Source organism: Podarcis erhardii, assembly GCF_964252035.2.
Source record: "Podarcis erhardii genome assembly, chromosome: 3".
NCBI classification, from domain to species: domain Eukaryota; kingdom Metazoa; phylum Chordata; class Lepidosauria; order Squamata; family Lacertidae; genus Podarcis; species Podarcis erhardii.
This window is the reverse complement of record NC_138507.1, coordinates 19,934,513-19,952,197: the sequence shown is the minus strand read 5'-3', so window position 1 is coordinate 19,952,197 and position 17,685 is coordinate 19,934,513. Positions and strand designations below refer to the sequence as shown.

Sequence of the window (17,685 nt, the reverse complement as noted above, 5' to 3'; positions counted from 1 at the left end):
ATCATTTCAAACAAGAGGGCATACTCAAAAGGGACTCGTCTTCCTGCCAAGAGCTAGAGGGATATCTTGTATCAAAGGGAGAATAGCAGGCTGCCAAGTGGCCGCTGTAGCCTAGTGGATGGCTATGTTTGGGGAGGTATCAGGCTTTATGCTCAAAATCTAACGATGCTCAGAACCCATTAGGTGGTCAGTTAGTCGATATAAGCCAATCAGATGCCTATGGCAAGCCCACTCTCCACTGCTGAGGTTTCCAGCAACTGGTATTCAGAGACATTTCTGACTGTAGAAAGACTACATCCTCAGGTTCAATAGCCAGTGATAAACTTATCCTCCATGAATTTATCTTACCTTCTTTAAAAGCCACCTAAGGCAAAAGCCGTCAGCTTCTTTGACTCTGTTTGCTGGCATCTTCTTGGCCCTGGCGGTACCTTTCGCAATCTCTGGTATACACTCGGGTTGAGCTTCTAATGCTGTGGTCTTCAACATTTCCCAAGCATTTGGGAGAAATATGACCCTCCCGACTTGGCTTATCAACAACTTTTTGTAAAGCAATTTCCTCCTTTAAGGGATGCTTTTTTTTGCAGTCAATTTAATATAATGATATACTGTTGTACTTGACATTCAATTGTGAGAGTCATACTGGGCTTCTCATTAATAAAGAGAAAATGTGTATTTAAAATCTAAGCGTACCTTGCAGTGTTTCTTGTTTACTGCAGATTTACACTGGTTGCTGGTCCTTATACTCCCCCAGAAAAAGGTACAGCAGTACTTAAATACCAACAATGTCTTCACAACAAACCCTGGGAAAAAACCCCAATGCCAACTGCTTCCTGCTTTTAATACTGAAACAGCACCAAATGATTTCGAACAGCAGCAGCAGCTATATGATTCACTGTATATTATGATTGCTTTGCTTGGCATGAAAACACCCCTGTCCCTGATACCGTATGTAAAAGTAGCATTTATTTGATTGCAGCAGGACTTACTTCTATATTTGTTTCTACTAAGTAAGCTTTCAGCAAGTGCTAGGACAGTGTTGTACTAGAAAGCAATAGACAACCTAAACCTTTACCACAGATTTATTGCTGTTACCATCAGTTTAAATAAAAGAGCACTCTCATTTCAGTAAACAAAGTATGTACAGAGTTTACATATATCCTGCAAAACTTAAAATACAAATTTTAAAGGCCTGCTTTTTTCTAGTAAGTTCAATAAGAATGTGCATAATTTTTATGCTACATGCATATTTCCTAACATACAAGCTAAATTGGTGGCTGAATAAAATCTAGCAAATGGATTACTTTGAAAATTCTGACATATATGATAGTACATCAACACACAATTCTAGTTCCTATAGATGAAGATGCAGAAGCAACCAATCACCTGTTTGTCCCGTCAAAAGACTAATGTGGGAACAGTTTTAAATCCAATTGTGTTAAACAAATCACATAGGCACAAACAAGACAGATTCATTGGTTAAAATATACCAGCCATTTGTGGAAATTAACCAGCAGATTATAAGACATGCTGCAGATCAAGTATATTAGCAGACTGGAGAGGTGTACATGTGTCTCAGAATAAACTGAGCTACAGGCAGAACTTCCATTTCTCAATGGAACTCCACTAAGTTGGGAAACCTTCACAATTGGGATCCAGTGCAGCATGACTTTCAGCAGTAGAAATGTGAGATTCAGCGTGCCCTGGTACACGTATGAGGCTCCCTGAACACCTGATACACATACGTTTATACCTGTGTGATGTAAGCATCAGCGTTATGACTAATCAAATAACATACACAAAGAAAATTAAAATAGGAAAGCCAGCTAAAACACAAATCAATATTCAGCACTACTTTTCCTTATGACTTAATAACTTAATATTCATGTATTACAGCTTTTCCTATTACAATATGACACACATACAATAAAATGTATTGCGGAGTTTGCTCACACTGTTTTGCATGTAAACTTGTGTGTGTGTTGGGTCCTAATTAATGTGTGAGTTAAGCAGAGGATTGTAAAAAGAAACACTGAAAATGCCAAAACGTGTGGTAGTTTGCAACTATATTTGCATTCAGCAAATGCACTTACTTGGAAATATGTTCCACTGAAATCAAAAGACCAACTTCCTATGAAGTTTAGGTCGGATCAAGCTTTTTTGGTTGGTAAACATTAGACTGGCAGTCCTTGGTAGGCGCAGTTCCCATAATAGTGTGTTTAAAGAAAACACCCACAAAACTCAGCAAATGTTAGAACAAAAAGCTGTTGCTTCTCACACAACTTTCCCTTATGAAAACCAATACATGAGCAATTCCAGCTTGAGTATATCAATCAAACCATGTAGAACATTTATTGCAATGTCTCAGAATCCGGTTGGTTGATGCTGGTTATTTTTGATAGCCAGACAAAACTTACAAATGACTGTTATGTATTAGTATAAATTTCAATAATAAAATAAAATGGTGGTGAAACGTTATACTATGTAAGAGGACCATTGTGCACTTGTTGGCAAGGATACCACTCCCTTTTGATCATTACAAGAGCAAATATTAAATCAAGAGAAAATTAACAAAAAGCTGCAAGCTTTAGGTCAGCCTTGTAGACCTGTTACAAACGTTTCGGGTTCATGGATTGTTGTTATTCTTGTGATTATAGAAGTGTAATTCCTTTTAAATAATTCCTTTTAAAATTTCTCTCGTGAAAGTTGATGCGCTGACTGGCATCCAGATCCATTACTTGTTTCCAACTGTTGAAATTCTTCTTATCAGTTTTTAACCTGGAAAGCAAGTAATTATCAATACATGATTAGGGACAAAACAAACACAATAAACTGCCTAGGTTTAATGTAAAGTGATGCTCTATGTAGACAGCAAATGAAACATTTTCAAAAACAATAACTGACCTGAAATTCCTTGTGCATGACTTCAAAGACATGAATATGACAATGACTAAGACTTTTCCTGAACAAACATGCCCCTATTTCCTTCCCTAAAAAAAAATTTTTTCCTTCTAGTGGGCCTATTAAATTGCAAGTAAGCCCTATAGGGGGAAAAGCATATTTAAAAGGAAATTTGAAGAAAAGCAACTGTGGAGGAAGGATTCATGTCCCCTCCTAAATCCATGTTCTGCTTTAAATTTACACACAAACACCTTACAGAGGTTTGGTGAAAACCACATTGGATTAAACGGCATCAGTCCAATATATGTGAAGGAGTGTCTCCACCCTCATTGTTCAGTCTGGACACTGAGGTCCACCTTTGAGGGTCTTTTGGTAGTTCCCTCACTGAAATGTTACAGGGAACCAGGCAGAGGGCTTCTTAGCAGTGGTGCCCTCCCTGTGGAACGCTCTCCCATCAGATGTCGATATAAAGAACTACACAACTTTTAGAAGACATCTGAAGGCAGCCCTGTATTGGGAAGTTTTTAATGACATTTATCATATTTTTCTATGTGCTGGAAACTGCCCAGAGTGGCTGGTGAAACCAAGCCAGATGGCAAGGGCATAAGTAATAATAATAGTAATTACTACTACTACTACTACTACTACAACTACAACATAGGGCAACTGATCCCAGTGTTCATGGAAGCTCACAGTGCCCCCTCCTTGGGCATGGAAAACTAAGAACATGATTCTTTGGATCCCAGGCTTCATTGCATTTACATCTCGGTTTAATATATTTCTTATTAAATACATAGGAAAGAATAAAGGTAGTTTTAAAAGACGTTTGAAACTGACCTTTCTAGTGAAGCGTTCGTGTGATTAGCTCTCTTCATAAATTTGCATCCCATCGATCTTGGTGCTCAGTCCCATAAGATCATGCATTTCGTGGATTGATTCTGACAGTATGCCTGTACTACAGAGTCGCCTTTCTCTCTCACAAAATCTCTTGTCATACTTAAGCCGAGTTTCAGCCATTCTTCCATTAATGTGTAAGCAAGCTTTGTGCCACTCTTTTCTCTTTGAACACAGTCCCTTTGAGCTGTTCCCTCTCGAAACATTAACACAAGCACAACTGAGTGGCAAACTTGAATTTTGTGGCTTTCCCCCCTCAACTGACAGCAAAGCAATCTGTGCATCTAAATTCTTCTGGCCACATATTTGTGATGAATCACATAATATCTGTGAATTCAATGGATGAAGCTCTGCACTATTAATTGAACCAAAAGAATATGGAGTTTTTGAATACACAGCACATCTGGAAGCAACCAATATATCTGCTGCATTGTTCTTATCACATAACACAACAGCCTCTAGCTTCTGCCCACTGTGGCACTGTTTCAGCTTAAATGTGAGACCTTGTCTACTAAGAAATTCTTGAATTTTAAGCTTTGCCTCATCACTCCAGTGCTCCCCGTCAGCAGGTGACACTCCAAACAAAGAGCAAGGATAAGTTAATCGAGGTAATTTAGCAAGCTCTTCTGGGATAACTTTCAGCTTGTGACTATCAGAAATGGGGATGGGAACTGATAACCCATCATCAATAAAAGTAACTATTAAGAGATTAGAGAGTTTGGAGACTTCAGAAACTTCAACTCTGTTCCACTTTTCATTGGATCCAATCTTTATCAAACAGCTGGTACCAGGAACGACAAGCTCCTGTGGAACTGTAGGCAGGTTTTCTGGAAGGTCAGAGAGTAACTTGAACAAAGCGTTGAGAGACTTAAATGAGTCTTCTAACTGGATACAGAAGTTTGAAGGATCAGTGACAGACGTCACAAACCCAGGATAATACCGATCATTCTGGAATGGTGCCCAGGAAACAGAATTTGGTCTGAATGACAATTTAGGCATTGTTTTGCCCATTTTTATATTTTCTGGCGAGTTACATTTCTCCAGCATCCTTTGGTAAGATCTTTGATTCCAGTATTCCAAAAGCAGAATCCCATCTATTAAAATATCCACTTCCCACATAAAAGTAGATTCTAAGTATCTCAGAAACAAGATCTTGATCTCATGGCATTTTATAATCATCAACACGCTCTCAAGAGACATGTCCACTAGGTTTTCAGCCCAAGCCCATTTACAAGGCATTGCATTCCGGGGAATACTCCTGAACTTGTCACTAAGCATCTGTGTGTCATGAAATGACACCATTTCATATTCTCCCAAGTCCATGAAAAAAACTAACATGTGACCCTCATTCATATACCTTTTAATAACTTCAGATCGATACCATTTCAAGGTCTCTCTTGATTTTGTCAAGCATTCTAACCCTTCTTGAATATTTTCCACTGCAAGCAAGGAGTTCTTCTCAGCTTCTTGGGTAGTCATCACATTTAATTCTAAAAATATTTGTGCATCCTTCTTCAATTTTATATAGAAATGTCCATCTCTTGAAATGTGACCTATTTCAGCCAATTCTAGCTGTCCAGGCTTTATTTTTTGGCAGGGAATCTTAGGGTGGCTCACCCAAGGATGTCCAGCTTTTATTGATACTTCAGACACATTTCGGCTTTCTGATTTTTTACTTTGGTCATTACCATCAGTATCTACACCTGTTATTGGAAGATGTTTTACGACTTCATCAAGATGTAACAGACTCATATTCTGTAAACCTAACTCATTGATCATAGACATTTCATGGCAGAATACATCAACCTCCCACTGTTCACCATGCTGTTGTAAAAACTCTAACGCTAATAGTTGATTATTTACTTTACTGGCAATGCAGGCAGCCATATCGCTACTGCAACTTTTATCTGGAAATGCATATCTTGCTTTGCTAAGAAAACAGTATATGCTGAATCTTGGAAAATTTAAGAAAACCTTTTCCATCTTGTATATTTTTGATACATTCACAGTTGATGAGTTACCATAGTCAATGAACTCTACTTCAAAAGATGTTTCTGATTTAATACCTCTAATGACAGCTCTATATGTGCAGCAATCAGCTTCATACTCTGCTAAAACCATGTCACCTTCCTCGAGTTCAGCATGTGTTTCTGGCTCGAGAACCAGTGAGTCTCCATTCAGCTTCTCAGCAAGCTGCACAATTTCATTCTCATCCTTAGCACGATGAATATAGAAACTTGACATGCTAGTTATAGAAGAAATATAAACTAACATTTTGGAATTTGCCTGGATATGATGCTGCGGAAGGTTTGTGTACTTTTTCCTGGTACCACTACACCTTTCTTCTCCAAAATATTTCTGTTTCAAGATCTGCAACTCTTTATCTGGAGGCATCTTCTTCAAACCCCGAGGAGGGCTATCACACTCAGTCCAAGATTCACAATATGTATCTCTGCATCTCTGTCTCAGATTGCTTTGCAAGGCCAATTCTGTATTATCTGAGGCTGCTGGGAGCTTTACAGACCTTGTACTCTGTTTCTGCAGATCAATTGCAATTTCTTTTCCAGCACTCTGATTGCCAGGATTTGCTTCATTTTCTGCTTCTCTCTTCCAACCAACTACTTCATTTTTAATTTTTCTTTTAACTGCTTCTGACTTGACTTTATGCAACACGTTTTTGTCTCCAACAGTCTTTTCTGCAGGTGTGTTTAAAATTTTTGGGTCAACACCAAATTTTTGTGTGTGCTTCAATAATTCTTTAATCTTCCTATTTATCTGTAGATCTCCATCATACAACTCCACACCAAGCTGCCCATCAGATTCCTTAGATACGATTACTGCCTTCATTTCTTTCCCCAAGTAATTCTTCTCAAACCATGTATTTATTTCAGTTGTAATTTCAACATCTTTTAGATCTGAAAGGTAACACTTGATAGCTTGCATAGGAGTAAATAATAATTCTGAAGCATGATTTGGAATAGGAATCATTTCTCTTTTTGCTACTGATTGTTTATTCCCAAAGTCTACAAAGTATACTTGCAAGTAATCTGATGAGCCCATAGGAGATGCTAAAGCTCTGTAGAAGAGGCCATCTTCAAAATATTTTGCTAAGTATAAATTGCAAGTGTTTAGCTGGTCTGTATAGCCTGTCATTTGACTAACCTCTGCAATCTTTTCAAACAGTCTGTCTATAGCACCTACATTTCTATTTAGTTGGCAATAGAATTTTGTAGGGCTGTATATATGTGTTATACACACCCCTTCTTCATTTCCAATTTTCATGTTAAAAGATGAATAGTAAAATGTGTACAGAGAGAATGGTGGCACAAGGGACCTTGCGAATTCAAAAGAGCGAGACTGGGCATGACCACATTCTAAGAGAAACTGCTGCGAAGTAGTGAATGGAGTCTGTAAGTCAACAATATTATATAAATAGTTGGGGCTCCGAAGAATTAGGGCAGAAATCGTACAGGTCAGCAGATCATTAGAAGAGGAAACAAAGCGCTCAAAATCTCTACATGCCTCTGCAGTCCAACTGTACGGGTCAAACGTTAAGGATTCAGTAACCGTATTAAGACAACATCTGAATGTTTGACATTCTAAGACCAGATATTCTGGAAGAATAGCTTGGAGGTCTTTTGACAAAACTCTTTCCTGGTTACCATAGTCTACAAATACTACATCAACTTCTGTCTCGGACACATGTTGCTGTACAGCAGCTCTGTACCACTTCCCATCCTTAGAATGTTTCACAACACAGGCATGTTGTCCAAGTTCATATGGACTTTTTTGAGTGTTGTAATAATACTGAATTTGTTGCATCAAGTTAAATAGCTCTGGCAGTTTAGATCGCATCTGACAGAAAAAGTTACCTGGTGAAGTACTACGACAACATACAACATCAAATACAGTTCCTGGTTTAAACCGATACTCCTTATAAGGCTTCGGGGTATCACCTTTCCCAGATGTGTTTCCCAATTTATCTGAAAGAGTGTTTTCCCACCGCGGGAAGGTAACAGCATGCTCTTTGGGCAGAGGACTCCGCAATTTATTCTTCTTCTGCCAACTCTTTTTATGTATCTTTTGTTTTGAGCATTTCATTTTAGAATCCCCCACAACGTTCTGAAAGGGATCTTGCTTTACTTCCCAATATTCCGCATATCCAGCCTGAACCATGGACAAAACAACATCAGTTTGTTCTGAGTTATTCATATACTGCACACTGACAATATACTTATTGGTTTTTTGTGCAATTACATGCAGTGTGAGCGGTTTGTCGAACACAATGCTTTTAAAGAAGTCAGTTTCTTTTTTAATCCATATGTCCTCGATTGGAAATGCATTAGCAAGTGAACAACAAACAGCTAAAGCTGGTAATTCTAGAAACTCTGGAAGCAAAACTCTCACATTGAAGAGTGGTACAGTTTCAGTATTGCCAAAATCTAAAAAACAAACATCAATACTATTGTCCATCACTTCCCTGATAACAGCTCTATAGTAATGCATATCCTTACTATACCGGGCACAGCATAGTTTTCCAGGTTCTGGATTTTCTAGAATCTGATCAACAGTTTCACTTGTATCATACACAGCTGCAATTTTCTTCATCAAGGCTTCAAACTCATCTCGACAGTCAATAGTCTGAACCCAAAAATTTGATGGATTCAAGACATATACTACAAAAGCAACACAGACAGATCCGATTTGCATTTCTGCTTTCTTGCAAGGAATTCTTAAAGGAGAACACATTAAATGAGTGCCTTTTGAATCTGAATCATCTCCTGATTGTACAGTATTCCTATGAACAGAGTCGGCATAAACAGGATCTGTATCAGAGATTTTTATATCCTCACCTGTACAGGATTTTTTGGTCTTAAAGGATGGGTCATGTTTTGGAATCACTTCACTCCCCTGTGGTAGATGTTCATAATGCATTGCAGACTCTTGTTTAAGAAGTGTAACATAATACAAATGTTCATCAGCATTGAATAAATCAATGCGGGCATGAACAACACTTTGTCTTAACAAGGCCTCCTTGAATTCTTTTAGTTGATCATTTCTTACAGTTTCATCCTGAGAACTAAGACAGGAAAGTGCACAAGGAACTGAAAACCTAGGTACTGACATGAATTCTGGTTGAAGCTTTAAAACACAACTGGAAGGCACAGCTTCATAGCTGCCAAAATCCATAAACCAAATATTCACTTTGTTATCAGAAAGCAGCTGTTGTATCACTCCTCTATGCCACTGGCCATTTCTCCGTCTTGCTGCACAGAGGACTCCTAGATTCTCACAGGATGGAACATTTTCTGTACTAGTTTCGTAACAGGAAGACATGTTTGCTGTCAACTCATCCATCTCCACCTGGTATTGCAGCAGTTGACAATAAAATTTACTTGGACTGACTGCCACTGATATTTTCACTTTCTCTATCCCACCAACAGATAAAAGCGGCTGAAGGTTATTCATAATTGGTTGAACTTCTGATTGAATTCGATCATTACATAATACAGAATCCGGCCTTGTATATTTTTGTTGCAGTAAATCTGGCATCTGTTTACAAAGCAGCTCTTGTGGCAATTCAGTTAACATTTCTACAATAAGACAGAATGTATCTCCATCAACAAGTTTGCCTAATTTTAATTCAACCACATCACTAGTGATTTTTGGCACATCAAGCAGAAATGTTTGGTGCGGCAGAATGGCTTGTATTTGGCCTTTAATCTGCAAATCTATTAATGATGAAAAGTAATTCAGAGCTTTTGGAGTCCATTTTTCTTCAATTGGAAGTATATTTCCAAAAATTCCACAAACCATCTTGGGAGGAAGTTGAAACAACTCATCAATAGCAGAAGCAATATGTGTCTCATCAACTGCCAGGATTTTCCCACTATCCATAAGAAATACTTCATATATGTAGTTCTTCTTTTGTACTACTCTTCCTCTGTACCATTCTCCACAAGCAGAGTCTTCTACTAAACAAAACTCGCCAATCCCAACACTGTCTTTCACTTTGGATACCTGCTGTATTTCATTTTGCAATATATGGTAATCAAACTCACAATCTGTGTTATATCTGCCTTGAAATTTCACAAGAACTTCTTTTGGATGGTAGTTTACGTCAGTAATCTTCAAGTCTACATCTAGAAATTTTGTTGACAAAGATGAAACTCTCCTACCTGGAAAACCAAAATAAAGTTTGACATAATCAGGTAATATATGACTTTAACTGACAGTTCTGTCACCAGGTTTGATACCATTCCAGTTTTCAGATTTCCCTGCCAATAGTGCACACCAACTCAAAGTCTCAAGTATATTATATTTATCTTCTAATACATCAAATGAAATATCATATTTGAATACCATGCTTCTCTTTATATATTACTGGAAATTGTGTAACAGTTTATTTTTATGCACACAGAGCCTAGGGCTTGCCGATCAGAAGGTCGGCAGTTCAAATCCCCGCAACGGGGTGAGCTCACATTGCTCGGTCCCTGCTCCTGCCAACCTAGCAGTTCGAAAGCACGTCAAAGTGCAAGTAGATAAATAGGTACCGCTCTGGCGTGAAGGTAAACTGCTCCGTGCGCTGCTCTGGTTCGCCAGAAGCAGCTTAGTCATGCTATCCACATGACCCGGAAGCTGTACACCAGCTCCCTCGGCCAATAAAGCGAGATGAGCGCCACAACGTCAGAGTCATCCGCGACTGGACCTAATGGTTAGGGGTCCCTTTACCTTACCTAAATCTTTCTAATATAAAAATATAACCAAATCTATACTGTAAGTTTAAGTGATACCCAAAGCCTAAACTACTGAGCCTCAAAAGATCAGTCAGACAGTGCCTATTTCTACACATAACTAACAGTCCAATATTCTGAGTCATCTAAATAATCAAATGATTTCTTTTATCACATAGTGGGGAAATGCATTCTTCAGTTCTAGTACAGTTGGCAATAATACAGGTAAGGAAACTAGAGAAAACTGGAAGGAGACTAAAAAGTTAAGCAATTTAGAGGAAAGAATGGACTGAGATGAGAGGTGCAATTTATGAAATTAACAAGAAGTAGTAAGAAATGAAAGATGTTCACAATGTTTTGCAAAGTCATCTCTATGTTTTACAGTTAGCATTAAAAAGGAAGATCTCAGCTGCATGCAAACCATGAGACAGTGCTGTATAACCGTGGGTTTTTTTTAACATCACCCAAAAGTAGACTAATAGGTAAACAAACTAAAGGGACAAGATGTATGCAAAGTGCAGAAAGAAACTGGTGTTCTTGCTTCATCTTCTCTCCAAAACATTTTTCAAAAATCTTATCTCACCTGCCATATCTCAAAATATTCACAGCTTTTCATCTGTCCAGAAACAGCTGGGGCAGGAGGAGTAAAAAAATCTGTAAAGCATTGAAGAAAACATGGAAAACTCATGTAGTTTAAAATCTTAAGTGTGTGTGTTTTTGTGCTTTAATCGATTTTTTTTTTTTTTTTGCATCCCATTAACACTTGACCAAACCGTCTTTTCCCTCTCTTCCCCTGCACTCATTTATCAGAGTGGAGAAAAACAATTAAAAATAGAAACTGTATTGTTTCTATTGTTTTAAATTCAAACACAAAGTTTATTTTAAATAATGACTAACAACATCTAGGCAAATATTAAATAATCTAGATATCCCTACAGTGCATCTCTAAACTGAATCAGTGCTTTTACCAGATACATCAAGTAAAAGGTTTTTCTGTGTGATTGAAGAACATTTTAATAAGTCTCAGATATGAATACTTGCACTGAAAGCAGGTTTTTCATTTTCACTTTATAAAAATAAAACTGCTATAGCAGGCATAGGCAAACTCGGCTCTAAATGTTTTGCGACTACAACTCCCATCATCCCCAACTAACAGGACCAGCACTGGAGGGCCGAGTTTGCCTATGCCTGTGCCTACCCAGGAACTATCAAACCTTGTTTCAACCTCTGGTAAAGTGGCCAGGTTTTTGAAAGAGGACAGTGCTTCTGTACATTTAACAGAATCACAGAATTGTAGTTGGTAGGGACCATGAGAGTCATCTAGTCCAACCCCCTGCAATATAGGAATCTTTTGCCCAACGTAGGGCTCAAAATCCCCCTACTGAACAATTACACTGGGCAACAATTTTTTACTTTTTGAATGTTGTCTAGATTTCTACAACTGATTTAGGGTATTTTTGCACTGCTGAATCAGGAAATGGCATCCGTTTCTCTCCATCAGGTCAGGTTTACTGTAAACTGAATGGTGGGCATTGATAAATGTAAGTACACATAAATTGCATGTTGCTTCACCATTTTTCAAACTTCAGGGCTTTAACTTCCGTTTCTTGGAACTCCTGGAATGCTCAGCGGCAGGGAGGTCTCTCTTCAGAGTCCAACAGTAGTCAGCCATCATGACTGCGTCCCAGCGACCCTGATACCTGGTCTCCATCTCTTTCATGTCCTGATGGAATCTCACCCCTGCTCATCACTCATTGAAGCCAGGTTCTCAGGAAACCGGTCCATATGTGAAAATAGGTAGTGCATCTTGACGCTCATGTTGCAGCCCAGGTTTCTGAAAGCAGTCAGCATGTTGTTGACAAGTTCTGCGTAGTTTCTGGCCTTATTGTTGCCAAGAAAGTTCTTCACTACCAGAACAAATGCCTTCCACGTTTCCAGTTCCACTTCGTTCATTGAGTTTCTGAACTCTGGATCTCTGATGAGCTGACGGATCTGACGACCGTCAAAGATGCCAGCTTTCAACTTCTCCATGGTCAATCCTGGAAAAGCCTGGCACAAGTAAGTGAAGCAGTCACCATCCTTGTCCAGAGCCTTGGTGAACTGCTTGATGTGCAGCGGTGGGAAGAGTATTCTGTCTCTGTCCACCAGAGGGTTGCTGATGACGTTCCTTTCTTTGCAAGGCACCAATTCCTCCCACACAGGCCAGTCCGTCTTCGTGTAATGCTGAGCACGGTCCCTACTATCCCACATGCACAGAAAACATGGGTACTTGGTGAAGCCAGACTGTTGTCCCAACAAAAAGTTCACCATCTTCAGGTCAACACAAATAAACCACTTTATGCTGATCATAACCAATTTTCTCCAGCACATACTTCACCGCTTCATAGTTCTCCTTCAGTGTAGTCGAGTGAGCCAGGGGTATAGAGGCAAACTGGTTGCTGTTGTGTAGCAGAACACATTTCAGTGATCGCTTGCTGCTGTCAATGAACAGTCTCCAATCTTTGGGTTCGTACTGTGGCACTCCAAGCTTGAGCAGAAGCTGCGCAATATCTGCACAGTACACCAAGTCTTCTTCCGAGAAAAAACTGAGGTACTCTTGATGCCTGTTGCGGAAGATGCTGATGTAAGCACTGTCAGAGAGGAGGTTTCTTTCCTTCAATCTGGATGCCAAAAGTTCGGCAGAGTCCTTTGACAAGCTGAGGTCACGAACTAGATAATTCAACTCCTTTTGGGAAAATGGATGTAGAGCATCATCTTCAAGAACCACTTCTTCTTCATGTCCTTCAAAACTGGAGGCATCTTCGTCACTAATGTCAGGAAGTTCTCCAAAGATAGGCAGTGGAATTTCATCACAATGAGCTACAGGACGACGTGCTGATTGAAGATCAGGATACTTGAGGCTGCTCCAGTTCTTTCTGTTGATCCCACCAATTTATGGAGCCGCACCAATTTATGGAATATTTCGAGGTTTTATGACTTCAAACTGATCCCTTTTCGACATAATCACCCAGAACTATCGGACCTGAATACTTCTTGTCATTAAAATAATCATTTCCAATCAAAACAATTATTCAACATGGCATTTTACCCCCACCAACTTCTTCTAAAATGCTCCACACAAGCGTACATGTGAACAAAAATGTAAAAAAAGACATGTGCCCATAGCTCAAAAACTTGAGCTGCTTGAGCAAAACCAATGTGATTTTTGGATTCAGCGCATCAGATTCATCCTAAATCAACTGAAAAAACGCAGACAACAAATTTGTTGTTGACCAGTGTTATTAAAGATGCAGGAACACTATCGTCTTCTCTTTTTTTAAATCTGACCAACCTGGATAATAATGGGCATAGCAATTTTAATATTTTGTTTTTGTGAGGGTGCAGCTGGGCGAAGGTGAAGTGAAGCAGAAATGAACAACACAGGAAGGAAGAGAACTGTCCAGTGTGCATATTCCTCTGTTCCCTGTTTCTGCTAAAGTCCTCCACTCACTTGCCAAAGTCCCACTTGAAGTCAATGGAGCTTACTTCTGAGTAGACCTGTGCAGGACTGGACTATTATCCTCACAAACGGTAAATATGCTGGTCCTAAGAAAGGCTCTTTTAAATACGGTACATTCCATCTATAGATAAAAGGATAGCAAGCAAAACATAGAGATACAAAGCTTCCTTGTAGAGATACAAAGCTTGCTTGTAAAAATGAGGAAATGTAAACAACAATCATACTAACATGCAGCAGAGCCTGAGACTCTTAACCTCAGGGTCGCGGGTTCAAGTACCACGTTAGGCAAAAGATTCCTACATTGTTGGACCAGATGACCCTTGTGGTCCCTTCCAACTCTACTATGTTGTGATTCTGGAGTCACATTCGCATGACTGCGTCCAGGAAATGTGCAAAGCAGCACCACTGGGAAACCGGACTGAGATCAGCCGAGCCTAAATCAGGATACAAATGGCCACATTTTAAACCCATCTACCCTGCTTATGAATACTAAACTGCAAATATGTACACATGTACTGGGTAGACTAGAGAAAGCTTATTTGTTTGCTCTTTAAGGTGCTGCATGGAGGTTATTTTGCTGCAACAGACAAACGGGGCTACCACTCTGGTATTTCATAGATAGATAGATACAGGGGTGTCAACTTAGAATAAAATATGGGGGGGGGGTATCCCCACTCTGCACAATCAGTCACATGATGTGGTGTGCAACATGCACCATTTGAATGGCAATGCCCATCGACTTTGTTTATTTGTGCGTGTGTGCATTTAAATTTTTATTAAATTTTCTGTTTTACCATTTAAAATACTAATTTTATATCCTTAAGATATCAATGACTTCCCTTTTTCTCTTTCCATGGTTCATTTTACATATCACAAATCCCTGCATATTTAACAAAAACTATACCATTCAGTATTTCGTGATTATTGCATCCATCAAAACTTATTTACACTGCTGAATTTATCTTAATGCTGCCTGCTTTTTCAGCTATACACAATTATTTCCCAGATATTCCGTAAAGGTTTTCCAACCTTCTTTAAAATGCCCATCAACTGTGGGGAGACCTGGCCTTCTCAAATATTTTATTGGGGTCCCCAAAGACCCCTCAGTATGCATATATATATATATACACACACACACACACACACACACACACACACACACGATGGTTTTTATGGGGGGGGGGGCTGCAGAACATGGCAGCGCCTTTCACTTCCGGGTAACTAAAATACCGCCTTTCTTGGAAAGTCAAGCAGGGCATAATAAAAGATGAGGAAGCAAGAAAATACCGTGTATTTTTTTAAGGGGGGGGGGGAGCGAAAAAAGGCTGATTTCAAGCCTCGACTCCCCAAAGCTCTTCGAAAGCAGGATGGGAAATGGGGGCGAAACCCTTTCCTTTCGCCCTTTTTAAATTTCGCAGTTTCTCCCCTCTGCGCCCCCCAGGTTTCGGGGTGCAACCCCACAATCCCGTTTACCTGGGACTGAATCCGAGGAGGGGGGTGGGCTTCCCCCTCTGAGGAGACGCACGAAGCAGCGTCGGCCTTTCCAAGCACAGCCGCCGGCTTCGGGGCCGGGAAGGCGAGAGAGCAGCAACAGCCCAGGCAGAAGGGGCCTGAGGGAGGAGGAAAGCGGTGCGGCGGCGTTTTCCGAAGGGGAGAAGCAACCAGAAGCGCCTCACACTGAGAGGGAAAAAGGGCCCCCGCGAGGAGGCGGCCTGAGGGGAAAGCGCGCCAGGCCGCCCAAGGGCCGCGTGCGCCTCGCGAGGAGGCAGCAGCCGGGCGCGAGGCGGGGAGTCGTTCAACGGCGCCGGAGGAAGCCGGCCTGAGGGACCAAGCGCCGCCGCCGCCGCCTGGACTCCGAAGGAAGGTTAAGAGGCGCGTCAGCGGCAAAGGAAGGGGAGGTTAGGCCCGAGGGAGCCGTTGGCTCTGCTCTGTCCGGAACGGTTGGCTTTGGGGGAGGGCGGGCGAAGGTGGGCGCCTCCACGGTTGGCACCTTTCTTTGCGGTGGGGCGGGGGCGGCTTTCACCTTTTCACCTGGGGCTGAAGTGGGGGCGTTTCCAAGCAAGCCGTCGCCACGTTTTCTCCGGTGGAAATAGGGACGTCCCCTTCCGTCATGGTGGTGGTGGTGGTGTTTTCTTTACGATTTATATTCCCACCCGTCTGACTGGTGGGTCAGTCTGGGCGGCTCCCGGCATATATTAAAACATAATAAAACGTGAAACATTTTTTTTTAAAAAAAAGCACTTCCCTATGTAGGATTGCCTTCAGATGGCTCGGGGGTCGGAGAGCGTCCTGTCTTCCAACGTTTCTCCGATGAAAAAATGGACGTCCGATCATACCCTCCAACATTTTCCCAATGAAAATTGGGACGTCCTACTATAGCCTCCAACATTTCCCCATTAAAAATAGGGACATCCTACCATGCCCAACATTTCCCCAATGAACATAGGGACGTCCTAGCATAACCCTCCAGCATTTCCCCAATGAAAATAGGGACAACCTATCATACCCTCCAACTTTTCCCCAATGAAAATAGGGACAACCTATCATACCCTCCAACTTTTCCCCAATGAAAATAGGGACAACCTATCATACCCTCCAACTTTTCCCCAATGAAAATAGGGACAACCTATCATACCCTCCAACTTTTCCCCAATGAAAATAGGGACAACCTATCATACCCTCCAACTTTTCCCCAATGAAAATAGGGACAACCTATCATACCCTCCAACTTTCCCCCAATGAAAATACAGACGGCCTACCATACCATCCAACTGTAAAGTATAGCTATGGCAAAGAGATCCTTCCTATGTATCTCTAAACTGGAAAACCATGGGACTGGTTGTACTGCCTGAAATTCAGCCCTACTACACTCCGTACCACGTTTTGAAGCCTATCCAGCACAACCACTATAGCAGATAGGGAGAAGCAGTGCTTTTTTTCCTTTTTAAAAAAATGTTTAGGAGCACGTACTCTCATTTTCCTACTCATATTGAAATACAGTGGTGCCTCGCAAGACGAAATTAATCCGTTCCGCGATTCTCTTCGTCTAGCGGTTTTTTCGTCTTGCGAAGCAAGCCCATTGACGGCTTAGCGGATTAGCGCTATTAGCGATCTAGCGGCTTTTAGCGATCAGCTGAGAGGCGGCTTATCAGCGGAACAGCTGATAAGCGGCTTAGAGGCTTAGGAAAGGGGGGGAGCGAAAAAAACCCGCAGGAACTCGCAAGATTTTTTCGTCTTGCGAAGCAACCCCATAGAGAAATTCGTTTAGCGAAGCGCCTCCAAAACGGAAAACCCTTTCGTCTAGCGGGTTTTCCGTCTTGCGAGGCGTTCATCTTGCGGGGCACCACTGTACTACCCCTCAAGGAGGCCAAACTTAGATTCACAAAATGTTTAGGGTATGCGTACCCCCGCGTACCCCCAGAAAAAAAGCACTGGGGAGGAGGCATGTGCTGCTTCAAGAACAGCCCCATATGGTAGCACAGTGTTAGCCTGTATCAGAATCATATTGGTTTTGAGCATGCTCTGAGCTGATGGCCACACCTAGCCAGCCAGGCTTTAGGATTGTGCTTGTTCCCTGGGAAGCCTTGCTGATTGCTTCTCTCCCCCCCCCCCCACTGCCGTTCTGTGTAAGTGTGAAGCACTGTGCACAAAGTGAGTCTC

The 17,685-nt window shown here is 41.0% G+C and overlaps 1 protein-coding gene across 3 annotated transcripts; it reads right to left on the bottom strand.

Moving 5' to 3' along the window:
- Positions 1 to 1,063: 1,063 nt before the first annotated feature.
- On the bottom strand, positions 1,064 to 16,498 carry TDRD15 (tudor domain containing 15). 3 transcript variants are annotated; one of them, XM_081856660.1, is made up of 4 exons: positions 16,057 to 16,498; positions 11,110 to 11,180; positions 3,736 to 9,971; positions 1,064 to 2,775 (listed from the first exon to the last, which is right to left on the bottom strand). In XM_081856660.1, exons 2-3 carry the CDS (start codon positions 11,114 to 11,116, stop codon positions 3,760 to 3,762), a joined length of 6,219 nt encoding a protein of 2,072 aa, XP_081712786.1. In that variant the 5' UTR covers positions 11,117 to 11,180; positions 16,057 to 16,498; the 3' UTR covers positions 1,064 to 2,775; positions 3,736 to 3,759. The 3 variants fall into 3 exon arrangements, with proteins under 3 accessions (XP_081712786.1, XP_081712787.1, XP_081712785.1); XM_081856661.1 differs by lacking the exon at positions 16,057 to 16,498 and adding an exon at positions 15,702 to 15,989; XM_081856659.1 differs by lacking the exon at positions 16,057 to 16,498 and adding an exon at positions 15,499 to 15,576.
- Between the last annotated feature and the right edge of the window lie 1,187 nt (positions 16,499 to 17,685).